Here is a 15,808-nt window from a genome sequence, read left to right as displayed (position 1 = left end):
ACATCTTTCTCCCCGTTTGTTTGCTCTACCTTTTTCTACCTAAAACAGAACATATGAAATCGTAATATAAGTAATTAAAGCAGAATCCTCGTGGATCTTGCAAAGCTACCGCAAACTCACCGTTACCCGTAACGCTGCGATTTCGCGCAAAATCCTGCGATTTTGAAGATAATGACAAAAATCATGCGACATACAAACTATTTTCCAGACAATCCGATGAAAAATGTTGGCTCAAATTAGCGTAAATTAAAACTCGGTATTAGAAATATCTGATTTTGAATAGGTCTTTTTTGATCTTGATGAACTCAACACCAAATATAATGGCAAAGTCGTCATTGTTATGGACGACACTTGTAACTTAAATAACGCCATCCTCTCAGCAGAATTTTACCAGTTACAAGTGTTTGTACACTAGATCATTGACCCAGATGTTTCCTCAGGGATAATCAACAGATTATTAATGCCTGTATACAAAGTTTTAAGAGAAGAACAGTGCGGTTTAAAAAAAAGTTAGAGGATGTTTCGACCAAATTTTCTCTCTCAGGTGAATAATTGAGAAGTGCCTGAGTTATCAAACTCCTTTGGTCCTCATTTTTATAGATAATGAGGAACCAGAATTGAAACCAGATTTGAAAGTCCCGTAATATAAATTAATTGTAATCCAAATAGTAACTGGCTTGAAAATGACAAGTTATTCTCTCCAAAAATGACTTGTTTTACTTATCTAAAAGGTTGTCGTTAAGGCTTTTCGGTTTAATATTAAAAAAAGAGGTATTACGTATTACTAGAGGTAATTTACTCAGAGGTATTTTTGTAATACTAGATACAGTAGGTTTTCCTTCTTTCTTTTTTTGTCGTGTTTCGGCACAAAGAGCCTTTAGAGGATTATAGACGGACGTGTTTTCAAATTGTTTAATTAGATGCAAATTGTAAAAAAAAAATGTTATCTAAAAATCAACAGCCTGTATCTTTCTTTTGGAATAACACGTTTGTTAATGAACATGCAAAATTAACTCAATCAAATTTCTTGTGATGAAACCTCGAAAAATTAATTCAGCTGAAAGTTTTTGCGTTTGAAAAGTTTATTGTCATTAAAAATCATCCATTAAAAGAGGAGTTGAGCTTGGTCTTTCTTTAGCTTTTTGGTACAACAAAGTTTTGTCGTTTACCATTACTTAAACAGTCAATTATAGTTTTGAATTTATCCTGGTTTGTTAATACAACTTAATCTTAACATATAGAAGGGTGAGCAAATTCGCAAAATATTGCATTAATGTTAATACTAAACATGTCGTACGAAAATATAATACTTTTTTAGCAACTAAAAAACCTTTCTAAAAAAAAATAAATAAAAAAGACTCCCGAATGTAAATTTCAAATTTTGAAGGCGAAAGAAAAAGCTCAAAAGTTTGACTTTTACTTAACGACCATTGAAAACAAAAATCAGTTTTCTTTGTCTCTTTAAACTACAGATAAAATAGAAGACTGAGTGAAAAATTAGAATTTGGACTCAACCTGTTGCTTGAAATATCTCCTCTCTTCTTCGTCGACTAGCACCAGATTCAGATAGTACCTTACCGAAAACTTCTTTGCTATATCCCTCATGGTTGGTGTAAGATCATAACCTGCTAAAAATACACGGATAGGTATTGATTCTCCACGAACAGGGGCTCCATCCATTATTTCATACTTTGCAATAGTCTCGTTTTCAGTGAAGACATTTGGTCCTGAAAAAAATTCCGATTAATTTTTAAAACAGATGAGAGCTAGGACAGACCTAGGGTGACTCCAAGATTGTATTTAGGCCAAAAAATTAACATTTTCGATCAGGACGTTTGGACCATTTTTGGCAAATTACCATTTCTTGCCCTTGACAAAATATGCCTACTAAGTGGTCTCTGAAAAATGAGATTTCTGCAATTTCTCCACCGATATCTTCAGCATAATTTGCTTATTTTTCCAAGTTGTATTCCATTCCTAAATCCACACTCTCAGAGATAATATTCCTATGTATATACCTAATCGAAGTTGCAGTCATAGTTTTATTTATATTCTAAGAATTCCAATATACTTCGGAATTTTGCAAATCGGCCAAAAATATTGCTGCAAAACTGACTAAAGATTTTTCTTATTTCACTGACGCATTGAGGATAGCAAGCGTTCTTAACTTAGCACAGGAAAAAAAAAAATTATCGAATAACAATCTGCCTTAAATTACAGTTTACAAAACACTGAATGTAAAGCATAATAATAATTATTTTATTATTAAATTGACCTGCCTTTACCAGCGCAATAGCGGTGCCAAGTAATGAGCGATAAAAATTAAACATTTTTTTTTTTCGTTAGGACATTTCGTATGGAAGACATTGTCGCAAGAACTTCGAAGGAAACTCATTTGATTTAAAATTAGAAGTTCTAGTACCCTTTTTAAGAGTCAACGTAACTGGAGTGCAACCATCGCTCTTTCCCGGTCCCTTTTTATGACTCACCCCAAAAAGACATCTGATCAAAATTCTAAAATATATATTTTCTTCAAAATAGTCGAAAGGTCCAACAATTATGCCTCTAGGGATAAAAAGAATTCCCATATTCCATTTGGGAAGGGCTTTAAGTGATACAAGTGGCCAAATTTTTGAACTGTATATATGAACCGCTAAGGGTGTTGCATTGGAGCTCTCAGGGCATGTCGTCGGGATGCTGAACTAAATCAAAAGACACCATGTGCATCCAAGATTGTCAAAGGAATGTATATGTGACATCTAGAGAATGCTCAAGTCTATTGAATCTAAATAGTTACGGTATGCTGAGAGGTATGTTTCACTTAATCACAAGAAAATTTATGCATCCAGGTGGTAAAAAGGACATATCTGCAATACCTTAGGAATGGCCAAGGATATTATTATTTTCAACTAGAAGTTGAAATTGAACCCCATGTTGACCCCTGACTGACCCCTGGATATGACTTTGACAGCCATTACTGGCTTACCCTTGCTGGTCAGGTACTGGGAAAGACGATCGGTGGCTGGAAAGGGACTGAAGATAGTAGCAGCAGGTCACTATTTGCTCCCACCTCTCTCAAGGGCACCATGACAAGGTTTACAACAGTACCCCTTTCATCCTCATACCTCTTATTGGAAAAATATGTTTTCATCCTCATGCTTCTTTAATGCACTTCTTTAAAACTCATGATATTTCTGCAGGTGAAGGACTATTTCTGTGCAAAAAAAGGAAAATACGTTAGGATTGTACCTGAGCTCCCATATTTATTCAATATACCATCCCAACCAGTGCCTGACCAGCATAACGTGCATATACGATCATCAACAAACACAAATATACTCTTAACCCTGACCGTACGATCTGGTTTTGCTCCAAACATAACAAGCACGAATTTCCCTCCAGAAAAGCTGAGACGTAAGATCTCCCATGAGTGAATAAAATATCAAAATCAGATTTCAATCTGAAAACCAAATATTTAAAATAAGTTAAACTTAAAGTTAAAACGAACATCTATCTTACAAAACGAGCGATGATTTTCTATACGTATATATATTTTTTCTCAAAAACGGCGCTGTAACTTTTTTTTTTTTTGAAAATTGGCAGTCTACTAGTTTCTAGTGTGAAAACAAAACGATCTAGACTTGGGAAAATTGGCTAACGGCCTTAACTTTGGAAAAAAAATCTCATATTTATTTCTATAGTTGTTTTTACGCCACCTATAAAAATCAGTCATTTTTGAAATTACTGACGGATATTTACGCTTTAAACAAATGTTTACACGTGTGCTTACATGACAGATCTGTCATGATACAGCAGACGCTCAGTAGTATATGTGGTAAACATTGAAACGCACATATAATTTTATTTAACTATCCATGATTTCTCGGTACAAGTATGCACAAATATTTGCCGAATAAAATAAAACGAACTGTAAAGCACGATCGGATCATAAGGCAGTATCACCAATCCGACTGGGAGGATCTGCCAAACTGCTCGTCGGCAATGCCATGGAGTAAATATACAAAAGACGACCCAGCTAAAGCAGCGTCACTCTACGAAAAAGCTATTACAAAAGCTATTGAGCGATGTGTCCCATCAAAGACACTTCAAGTCGCTTCCCGAGATACACTATGGTTCAATGCTGCTTGTAGAAAGGCAACTAGGGACAGAAAGAAGACCCATCAGAAATGGAACTTGACACAATCGGAAGAGAATCGGAATACTTCTATTTGAGCTCGGAATAAATGTCGCCAAGCTGGAACTGATTATAAACGCTAGTTTGAAGTAAAGCTAAAAAGCACTTCTGTAAAGCAATGATGCAGGATTGTCGAAGAAGCCCTACCCTCGTCCAAACGTATTTCAATTCCATCACTTCATGTTGAAGGAATGATGAAGCATTCTGGCCAGGAAAAGGCAGATTCTCTTGCAGATACTTTTAAAAAGGTTCCTCAACTTGATGACGTAGTAGTCACCCCTCCCCTTTTCCACAACTAACAGACGCCTAAATTACTGGTATAAACATAACCAGAAGCAAGGTTTTTACAACGCCCTGTCAACTGGACGTCACCAAAGCTTTGGGGTCTGATATGATATCCAATATCATCCTCAAAGGGTGTACCCCTGAAATCGCTGGTCTTCTCGCCTGTTTCGAAATCGCTTTCCAGCAAGAATTTTTCCGATAGCCTTCAAAGTTGCTAATGCAGTCTCTGACCCTAAGAAAGATGGTGACCCTACTAATGAAGGATCTTATCGGCAAATCAATCTTCTTCCCCTCATAGGAAAAGATTATGAGAGTCTACATTAGATTGTCTAATTGCGCAGTACCAAGAGTGGGTCGAACTCTTACCTCAGGGACATGACATTCGCCTTCTCTCCTTTGACATCGCAAAATCATTTGATCACATATGGCACAAGGGCTTGCTAAGCAAATTAAAATCCTATAGAATTGATGGTCTTCTATCTGAGGTGCTTGCTGATTCTCTTTGTCAGTGATCAATAACGGTCGTCCTTGACAGCTTCCCTTCTAAAGAACGCCCAGTTTTAGACATAGTACTCCAAGGAAGTATGCTTTGGTGAACTCTTTTCCTGGTATTCATAAACTATCAAGGGGATAGTCTTGTGAAAAATTCTCACAACCTTGCTGATGAAACGAGGATAATAATCTCCATTAGGAAAGACGAAGATCAAAGAAATCCCCATAAGGAGCTAAAGGCCGACCTGAAGAAAATTGAGGTACGGGCAGATAAGTGGCTTGTCAGTTTCAATGCACCAAGACACAGAGATTTTAATTTCGAAGGCACAGAATGTAAAGAATCACCCTGTTTTTATTTTCAAAGGAGAGGCAATGATAAGAGTTGACACAATACGCTTTCTTGGAGTTCATTTCTCATCAGATCTCGCGGCTGGCGCTCCAACTAGCCGCATCACCCCTCTTCAAAGTGTCCAAAACTGAGTAGTTTGCGCAGCAACTTCTAACAACTCTGATGCGCAACCCCCTGCAGTCGATCCAGGATCAATTTGACGTGGCTTCAATGTCCGTGTTCTACAAATACAAGCATTGCCCTCCATCTGAGGCGGTATCGAGATTGTTCTATACAGAACAAACGGTTTGCGATAAACTCGCCAAAGTACAGCTCGCCAGGACTACCTTGTGCAGGGCACAACCCGCCAAGAAAACTTGAAGACAAGTTTCAGTCGACACGTTGAAGATCCATAAACATGTGGAATGGCCTCCCAGTATGGGTAATCCCAGAAAATTCTTTTCTTGAGATGTTCAAGAGAAGGTATAATAAACACCTTAAAAGTTTTTAGCGTGATAATTACCAGGACTAGCGGGATATCATCACTTGGAGCGGTGAAGCCTGTAAAAAAAAAAAAAAAAAAAAAAAAAAAAAAAAAAAAAAAAAAAAAAAAAAAAAAAAAGTGAACGAGAGAATTAAAAAAAACTGTGTTTTCTTTTCACTGAGCGAAGCTCCGGTCCCCTGGTACTAAGTTGTACCATACAAAAGTCAATAATGTGTCTCAACTGGGGCCCAGCAAAAAAAAGAGAAAAAACTTATTTTGTACCTCTCTGATTCAACTTAAACACAAGAAAATACAATGAACCCTAAGATTCACGCCTGTTTACAGACACGGGTACTATAATGTGTTTTCGACAAAGGACAAATGTATAAAATATTCAAAATTAACCACATTGTACAAATATTTTAAGATAGTCGCCGGGGGGGGGCTGGATTCCACAAGATTCCATAGCCTCTAGTCCATCCCCTGCCAACCCGTATACAAAATAGATGTTTAATAGTTCAATTTCAGTGTTCCGGTTACATTTTATCTATACATTTTAGTGCGTAACCTTTAAAATAAATTAAAACGGTAAATCTGGTAATTTGAAAGGATCATTACAAGCAATGGAGGGGCGGGGTTAAATATAAGAGTATATTTAGAATGAAAGATACTTAATTCAACTAAAATTTGAATAGAAACTTATTTGGTTATTAATATTTAATGGCAAAAAAATTTAAATAGCCTTTATAATCAACCTTTCGGCAAAAATTAATACATAATTTTTAATTTTAGCGACAACAGCAACTCGCTGTTGTCGCTGTTGGAAGTTACTAAGATACTACGATAACAAATCAGAGACCAAAAAAAACTAGCCGAGGAAACCCCGACGAATTCTATTCCAGGAAATCTCACTACCAATAAGTGTCTCATAGGAAACCAAGTTGGTAATTCTAGTCTATAACATTAAGCAAGTACAATAAAGTGTCCAACATGACTCAAAATCTCCCATATGGAACTTGCGAGCCTTTCTTCTCCATGTTAGTAAATCTGAGTAACCAGAAGAAACGCTCAAGTCTGGTATTTTGTTCTAACATCTGCACGTAATAACTGTCATATCTTACAACCTATCATATTTATCATCTTCACAGTAAGACAAGTAAATTCCACATAATATAGATTCTGAAACAATCAATGGACTTTTTCCAACTCAACTTTATGAATTTTACTGTGAAGTCTTTCCAGAAAAAAGCAAGAATATCCCAATTTAAGCCGTTGATTATCCGTGAAGTTGTAATCAGAGACCATGCTCTAGCGTTACCTTAGTAGAAGGCAATGTCGTTTCAATGTTCTCTTTCTTACTTTACTTATCTTTTTCCCGCCGAATTCGTATGGAAGGGGTGGTTGAAGAAACTTACGAGGGTGCTCGTTCGACTGAAAATTGAGATTTTGAGTCCCCTTCTGAGAGATATTAGTGACTGGAGAAGAATCTGCCCTTTTTCCGTTCTATTCTTCACTACCCAGCTCCCTCGCAGCCCCCCTGAAAACCACTCCAAATACTGAGATAGCTGTTATAAATGGCGAATAACAGCTATTTTGATCAAAATAGTCAAAAGGCCTGACGCGACAGCCCCGACACAGTCCTTGGGGCCGTAAAAATTTCAGAATGCTAATTGTTTAAAATAAGTTGTCAAATGGCCAACTTCTCTAGACCAACAGGATAAAGGGTGTTAGGAATCAAAACAAGAGCTAAGAGCTCATATGGCACTTGTGACGAGGCGAGAAGAGCTAAGAGCCAAGAGATCATATGGTATGAGCTCTAACAAAATTCTATGAATCAATAGATTGATTTAAAAAGGAAAATAAGAGGCTTAATACCGGTCAAGATTTAAAATAAGAGCTCTGAGTCACAAAGTCCTTCTAAATATCAAAATTCATTAAGATCCTATCACCCACTCGTAAGTTATAAATACCTAATTTTTTCTAATTTTTCCTCTCCTTTTTCCCCCCAGATGGTCGAATCTGGGAAAACGACTTTATCAAGTCAAATTGTGCAGCTCCCTGACACGCCTACCAATTTTCATCGCCCTAGCACGTCCAGAAGCACCGAACTCTCCAAATCACTGAACCCCTCCCCCCAACTCCCCCAAAGAGAGCGAATCCAGTACGATTCTGTCAATCACGTATCAAGGACATATGTTTATTCTATCCACCAAGCTTCATCCCGATTCCTACACTCCAAGTGTTTTTCCAAGATTTCCCCCTCCAAATCCCCACAATGTCAAAAGATCTGGTCGGGATTTGAAATAAGAGCTCTGCGACATGAATTCCTTCTAAAAATCAAATTTCATTACGATCTGATCATCTATTCGTAAGATATAAATACTCCAGTTTTCATGTTTTCCAAGAATTCCGGTTCCCCCCTCCAACTCCCCCGAATGTCACAGGATCTGGTCGGAATTTGAAATTAGAACTTTAAAGCACAAGATCCTTCTAAATATCAAATTTCATTAAGATCTGGTCACCCTTTCGTAAGTTACAAATACCTCAATTTTCAAAATTACCCCCCCCCCCCAATTCCACCACAGAGAGCAGATCCGGTCCAGTTATGTCAGTCACGTATCTTAGACAGGTTTCCATTCTTCCCATCCAGTTTCATCCTGATCTCACCGCTTTAAGTATTTTCTAAGATTTCCGGTCCCCCCAACTGCCCCCCCCCCAATTACGCTTGATCCGGTTGAGATTTAAAATAAGATATCGGAGTTACGAGGTCCTTCTAAATATGAAGTTTCATGAAGATCCGATCACTCCTTCGTAAGTTAAAAATACGTCATTTTTCTTATTTTTCAGAATTCCCCCCCCCCCCGCAATTGAGCGGATCCGTTCTAATTATGTAAATCACGTATACAAGACTTCTGCTTATTTTTCCAACCAAGTTTCATCCCAATCCCTCCAATCTAAGCGTTTCCCATCATTTTAGGTCTCCCCACCCCAAACTTCCCCCAATGTCACCAAATCCGGTCAGGATTTAAAATAAGAGCTTTGAGACACGATATCCTTCTAAAAATCAAATTTCATGGAGATCCAATCACCCGTTCGTAAGTTAAAAATACCTCATTTTTTCTAATTTTTCAGAATTAACCCCCCCCCCCCAACTACCCCAAAGAGAGCGGATCCGTTGTGGTTATGTCAATCATGTATCTAGGACTCGTGTTTTTTTCCACCAAGTTTCATCCCGATCCCTCCACTCTAAGTGTTTTCCAATTTTTAGGTTTCTCCCTCCCAACTCCCCCCCCCCAATGTCACCAGATCCGGTCGGGTTCAAAATAAGAGCTCTGAGCCACGATATCCTTCTAAATATCAAATTTCATTGAGATCCGATCACCCGTTCGTAAGTTACAAATACCTTATTTTTTTTTATTTTTTCAGAAATACCCCCCCCCCCCCAACTACCCAAAAGAGAGCGGATCCGTTCCGTTTATGTCAATCATCTATCTAAGACTTGTCTTTATTTTTCCCTCCATGTTTCATCCCGATCCCTCCACTCTAAGTGTTTTCCAAGTTTTAGGTTCCCCCTCCCAACTCCCCGCCCCCATCACCAGATCCGGTCGGGATTTAAAATAAGAGCTCTAAGACACGATATATTTCTAAACATCAAATTTCATTGAGATCCGCTCACCCGTTCGTAAGTAGAAAATACCTCATTTTTCTAATTTTTAAGAATTACTCCCCCCCCCAACTACCCCAAAGAGAGCAAATCAGTTCCGATTATGTCAATCATGTATCTGGGACTTGCGCTTATTTTTCCCATCAAGTTTCATCCCGATCCCTCTACTCTAAGTGTTTTCCAAGATTTTAGGTTTCCCCCTCCAACTCCCCCAATGTGATCAGACCCAGTCGGGATTTAAAATAAGAGCTCTGAGACACAATATCATTCCAAACATCAAATTTCATTAAGATCCAATCGCCCGCTCATAAGTTAAAAAATACTTCATTTTTTCCATTTTTCCGAATTAACCGGCCCCTACTCCCCCCCCCCCCAGATGGTCAAATCGGGAAAACGACTATTTCTAATTTAATCTGGTCTGGTCCCTGATACGCTTGCCAAATTTCATCGTCCTAGCTTACCTGGAAGTGCCTAAAGTAGCAAAAACCGGGACTTTAGGTTTTCCCCCTCCAACTCCCCCCAATGTCATCAGATCCGGTCGGGATTTAAAATAAGAGCTCTGAGACACAATATCATTCCAAACATCAAATTTCATTAAGATCCAATCACCCGCTGATAAGTTAAAAATACTTCATTTTTTCTATATTTTGCGAATTAACCGGGCCCCCACTCCCCCCCCAGATGGTCAAATCGGAAAAACGACTATTTCTAATTTAATCTGGTCCGGTCCCTGATACGCTTGCCAAATTTCATCGTCCTAGCTTACCTGGAAGTGCCTAAAGTAGCAAAACCGGGACCGACAGACAGACAGACCGACAGAATTGGCGACTGCTATATGTCACTTGGTTAATACCAAGTGCCATAAAAATGGGCCAAAACATCAACTGTTATTTGTGGTTACTTACAAATAGGTCTGATATGGGTGAAACGTATCCTATCAACCCAACTAACTGCAAGGATCAAATTCAAATCCAGTTTTTCTGATGTAAAATTCAAATCCAGCAACCATGCTGTGACAATTTTTAAATAAAAGTCTACTTTAGAGGAGACCTATAACCTACTTTATAGCAATAAATATATATGGGTTATATATAATAATAATATTATTATAATATATATTATAATAATATAATAATATATATTATATAATAATATATATGGGTTATACCATATAACCTACTTTATAGGCAAGACCTATTACATGATTAAACGATTCAAGGGAACACACTCTTGTCACACACCAGTTTTGATAGTAAATTTGCTCTCCTTTTCATCAACATGAATGCATTTCTCGATCTTATTTTGGAACAGCGTAATATGTACAATGCAGTACAGTGCAGTGGATTATTAGCTATAGATTTAAGGACTTAAGGTCGTAAGGACTTAAGGACTTAAGGTCGACAGAATCAGAGCTAGCCTTAAAGTCGGTAAAGGCTACACAGGTTCTCCTTCAAAATTCTTTTGTCTTTCTAACAATTGTCAGACAGTAAAAACCTATTTAGCAGAGGACCTTCCGAACATAATTCAGGTCAGTTGAATTTGCCTCTTTCTTTGCAGGATATTCCTGTAGCGATCAACCCTAGCCATTCCGAAGACCTTTCCGGGCACTGAGAAAAGGGTAATCTCTTTAGCATTCGAGCATCTACTTATACTGCCTTTCCTTTTCCACAGAGATCAAATTATACCTGTGTACAAGGCCGTATCTAGGGTATGTGTTAGGAGGTTTGACCCCCCCCCCCACAGAAATGTTTGTCCGACTCGTGAAAACATACCAAAAATAGAATACAAACCAATTTTTTACATGTTCTTAAAGTTTTTTAGTACCCCCCCCCCGAAAAAAAAATCTTGGATTCTTCCCTGTCTGCGTACCAACACTTAGGGACACAATCTGTCGCCACACTACAGACAAAAGTATCTAGAACCAAAGCGGCGTAAGCAGTCCCATATACTTCAAGAACTCAACTCGTATTCGACATATTCCTGCAGCTCTATCGTTCATCAGCCACTTGGTTGCTGACTGAATTTCTGTAAGAGTGAAGGAAGTTTCACTTTTCTCTGATGGCAATTCCTCACTGCTAGCTATTAGGCGCACAAGATCATCATTGGTAAGCACGGCAACATCAGCATTTAGGAAATAGTTAGAAAGGTTGCCGACATTACGTTTCTTGGCAGCATCCTCCTCATCATTCTCATTTCTCTGTAAGAAAAATAAGCTTCTTGACTATCTACACAAGCCTATTGTGGACACCATTACGGCTTCTCTAAGTCAAAATGTCACCTAGCACCTTGGCCCGACGTCGTTCTCCTATGATGTCAAGTGCCTCGGCTCGGATCCACAGCTTGTTCTTATACTTCTTTCGATCAATAGCTGAAGTACCGCTATTCCGTATTCACAAATACAAGAGGTACGCCAAACGGTTCTAAATATCAATGGCGGGTATAGAACGTAATTCAGGTTTGCAAAGGCGTGATACATCAAGATGGGTCTAGGTTACGAGCACTGAACCAGGTTACAGGTCGGAAAGGGTAACTGGTTCAGAAGGAAAAGAAGGAAGGAAAAGGAGAAAAAGTATGAAAAAAAGGCGAATTCTCTAGACTGCAGTATATACTTCCTAAGGGCTAAAACCCTTATGGCCACTTAATATAGTAGTTAAGACGGGGCTTAAACAGCGCAAGTTAAGTATGACATCTTGCTTTTTCTTTCCATCTCAAAGTGTTTATTACTGTTTTCCATCTTTTTATTAATTGTATTTTCAAATTACGTTTTCATACTTAGTTACTGGTCTATAGTAGCCTATAAATCAACGAACGAATTACCAGCACCAGTGGTTTCCTTTTTAATGATAGCAATTTCCATGTGTTTAATCTTAATTCTAACGAGAAGAAAATAAATTTTGCCAACAATGACATCCTTCAAGTGATACCTGAAAAATGAGTGAATAACTTAAGAATGATAAAAATAACATTTTAATTATAATTACAATTTAACTATAAGAAGTAGAAAAAATCATCGTATAGCCTTCTAATATCTTTAAACCTACCGGCCCTTTCATTAATAATAAACATACCAGCTCAAAAATAAAACCCTCTAAGAGCCGGGTCTCTGGCAATCTATGCCCTTAGGCCAGAACTACCACTAACCATTCAACAATATCCCGATAAATTGAATTTCAGATATAATTTTTCAAAGATCCCAAGTTCAGAACTGAAACTTTAACATTCTGTTAAAAACCCCTTTAGAGTGACAGTCCTGCTAGAGACAATATTCAAATAATATCCTGTTGTTCCTTTTTCACTAATATATTATATTAATATAATTATACTAATATATAATCATACTAATATAATTAATATAATAACCAATAAATTATAAATTATAAATAAATTAAATATATAATTAATAAATTAATATAATAATACTAATATAATTATAATATTCTATAACCTATTGTAGCACACATTGGATTAATATTCTTCCTCTTCCTGAATATGGGGCCCAGGGTTCTATCCCCGCCACAGCAAGGTTGGGCGACAAACTTGCTACTTGTCCTAAAAAACACCCAGCAACTGAAACGTCGATTCGACGCCCAATGCGCCAGCAATGGCTCTGGAGGATCTTAGTAGTGTTTGTATAATATTCTATGCTTGATCTATGTAATATAATAATAAGCGTAAAATATTGAAGTTTTAACCAATAAAATCCAGTTCTTCCACAATGGACCAACATCTTTAGTATACAACTTTTGAAATCTTTACCCTAGCTTGCCCTCTTTGCCTTGATTCACAAACTCGCAATTTACTCGTCAACTGAAGCAAAAGAGTCTGCGTCATAGCAGAATGTTCACCTATGGTCACATGAGTGCGTTAAGAATTTCGAAGCATGTATTCATGTTGCATAGCAGGTGTGTAAAACGCATTAGTACCCATATCATACAAAACACAATAAATGATATCATTAATAAATAAAATATGTGACTATTCCGAAAGCAGTAACAGCCAAGGTTTTTTTTAGCTTAAATTTTATATAGTTTAGGAAATTTAGTTTAATTTTCACTCGTTTAAATATTTTATCTCTGGCTACCTATAAACATTTTATCTCTGGTTGATACAGTGGGAGCCAGTGATACCTCCCTTGAAGAACCTCCCCCGCAGAAAATTCCTCCCCAGAAAAGTCCCCCAGCGGAAAATCCCCTATCCCATGGAAAATTCCCCCGCGATAAAAATCAAGCAGCCAATGAGAAAGCACAAAACAGATAGCTCAAAATGTCAATCAGACGTCCTAAGGGGTAACAAAAGGTCCTTATATCAAAAAAAGCTTTAGGACAGAGACTGGTCAATGTCCAATTACTTTCGACTTATAAAAAGGACAAGAACTCTCAATTTCCAATCGAATAACCATCCTCCGAAGGTTCTATGACAACGAGGAAGACGTTGGCGATGAGGAAAGCGTAGCCCCCTCCTTTACGAAATCAATTCTGCTAGTTCGAAGGTTTAATTCTGCTCTTTACTTTCACAATAACGGCGTAGGCCAGAAATATTCCCAGGAATAAAGTGGGGATTATATATCAATGTCTACATCCACCTAGCCCTCTTCATTGGAGCTAATTCTGTATTTACCTGAAGGCTCAATGAGAGTTGGGAAATTTTGGCATTAAAATCCACCCTTTGAGGCATCCACCCCCTCCCTAACATCAGTGAAAACGGGCATGGGAGGGGAGTGGTTGCCCTCCAATCACTTTTGAATTTTGAAAAGGTCACTGGAACTTTCAATTTCCAATTGAATGAGCCTCCAACAAAGTTTACGCGACTATCCCTCCCATAAAAAGCTTATATCTCAACAATATGCAACTTGCATAGCTTACAGTCCTTGCCTTGGGGCTAAACAGGCATAGTTATTTGACCTTTAGACAATTTTAAATAAAATGTTTACCTCAAAATTGATCAGAAACGTTTGGAGAAAAACGGTGTGAGCGGTAGCTTGTTATACTCCAATCACTTTTGAATCTTAAAAAGGGTACTTGAACTTTTAATTTACAATCCAGTGACCCAATCCGAAATTTATACGACTACCTCTTCCATATGAAGTACTTTTGGGAAATAAATAATAATTCATTGAGCCCTTATGGCTCTCTATTATGGGCAACGCCACAGCATTGCCTCTGACTTAAAGAGCTGAGTAGAACTGTCGAATTCCCTTCTAATGAACATCCGAAATTATCCATGGGGCATTATCCGAGGGGGGAAATACACGGGGCAGAGCAATTTTTCGGGGGATTTTCCACGGGGAAGATTTTCTATAGGAAAGAATTTTCCGCGGGGAGGGGAGTTTCTCAGGCGGAATTTTCCAGAGGGGAACGCCTAGACCCGATACAGTATACTAATACAGTTGATAATATCAACTTGACAGTACCTATTAACATGTAAATGTCAAACTATATTTTAAAATCTTTTCTAGTTTTTAATTAACGGGATTTTATCACACTTCCATAAGTTTATCTCAAGTTTTTCAATAAGTTTTCTTTTAACCCTTTATGACATTGGATCTATTTTAAATTTTCAGGTGTAGACGGCGAGCTAAAATTTCATATCGTTTCAATACGATGATTGATTCATTTTATTAATAATAAATACTTTATTAAGAATGTTAAGATTCAAATTCTTTTGTTGGGAATCAAAGCTCATGATAAGAAAGAAAATAGCAATAGCTAATACATAAATGAAGATCTTGTCGCAAAACTTAGATTTACATAGAACCTTGCCTATACCCAAAGATGTTATCTCTTAAGTAATTTAATTTTTCATAAGAAGACATAAAAAAAAACAGTTTTATTTATAAAGCCGCAAGGAACGGTTCCAAAAGATTTGCTGCTTCCGTGTGACAGATAAAAAAATTCAATAAAACAATATCCTCCCTTCAGAAACCATGTTCATATTCTTATGCTATAGCCTTCCATTTTTTTTTCTTTTAATTAGAAGTCTAACAGACATTTTTCGAAATACCAATCTCAAAAACACTTATTTTTATTTACTGCTGATCACTATCATTCTTATAGGCTGCTCCATGAAATGAAAATTTTCAATTATACGTTTTGACTTTCAACAACTCACTTTCATTAAGCAGCAACTCAAACATCTTTTATTTCTATTTTATAATTTCATTATTTTATTACTATATTATATATTATTATTACAATATATTATTATTATTATATTAATTATAATATTATCATTATAATATAATATTATAATAATATTATTATATTATTATTAATAATATTTTATTATTTTATTTCTACTTAACGGACAATAATTTTTTAAGAAAATGAGACCCTGCCTTTTGATATGAGTTCATATGCTGTA

The 15,808-nt window shown here is 37.0% G+C and overlaps 1 protein-coding gene across 2 annotated transcripts in view; it reads right to left on the bottom strand.

Annotated features, from left to right (window-relative positions):
• Positions 1–15,808, bottom strand: part of LOC136032667 (vacuolar protein sorting-associated protein 26B-like) — a 65,700-nt gene that overhangs the window by 7,128 nt on the left and 42,764 nt on the right. For both annotated transcript variants that reach the window (XM_065712954.1, XM_065712955.1), the window contains exons 5-6: positions 12,266–12,372; positions 1,516–1,727 (exon numbers count right to left, since the gene is read on the bottom strand). In XM_065712954.1, coding sequence (XP_065569026.1) covers positions 1,516–1,727; positions 12,266–12,372 — 319 coding nt within the window. The remainder of the gene's footprint in view (positions 1–1,515; positions 1,728–12,265; positions 12,373–15,808) is intronic.

Source organism: Artemia franciscana, chromosome 11 (assembly GCF_032884065.1).
Source record: "Artemia franciscana chromosome 11, ASM3288406v1, whole genome shotgun sequence".
Classification (NCBI taxonomy): Eukaryota; Metazoa; Arthropoda; class Branchiopoda; order Anostraca; family Artemiidae; genus Artemia; species Artemia franciscana.
The sequence above is the reverse complement of the archived record's forward strand: the minus strand, read 5'-3'. Positions and strand labels throughout refer to the sequence as shown.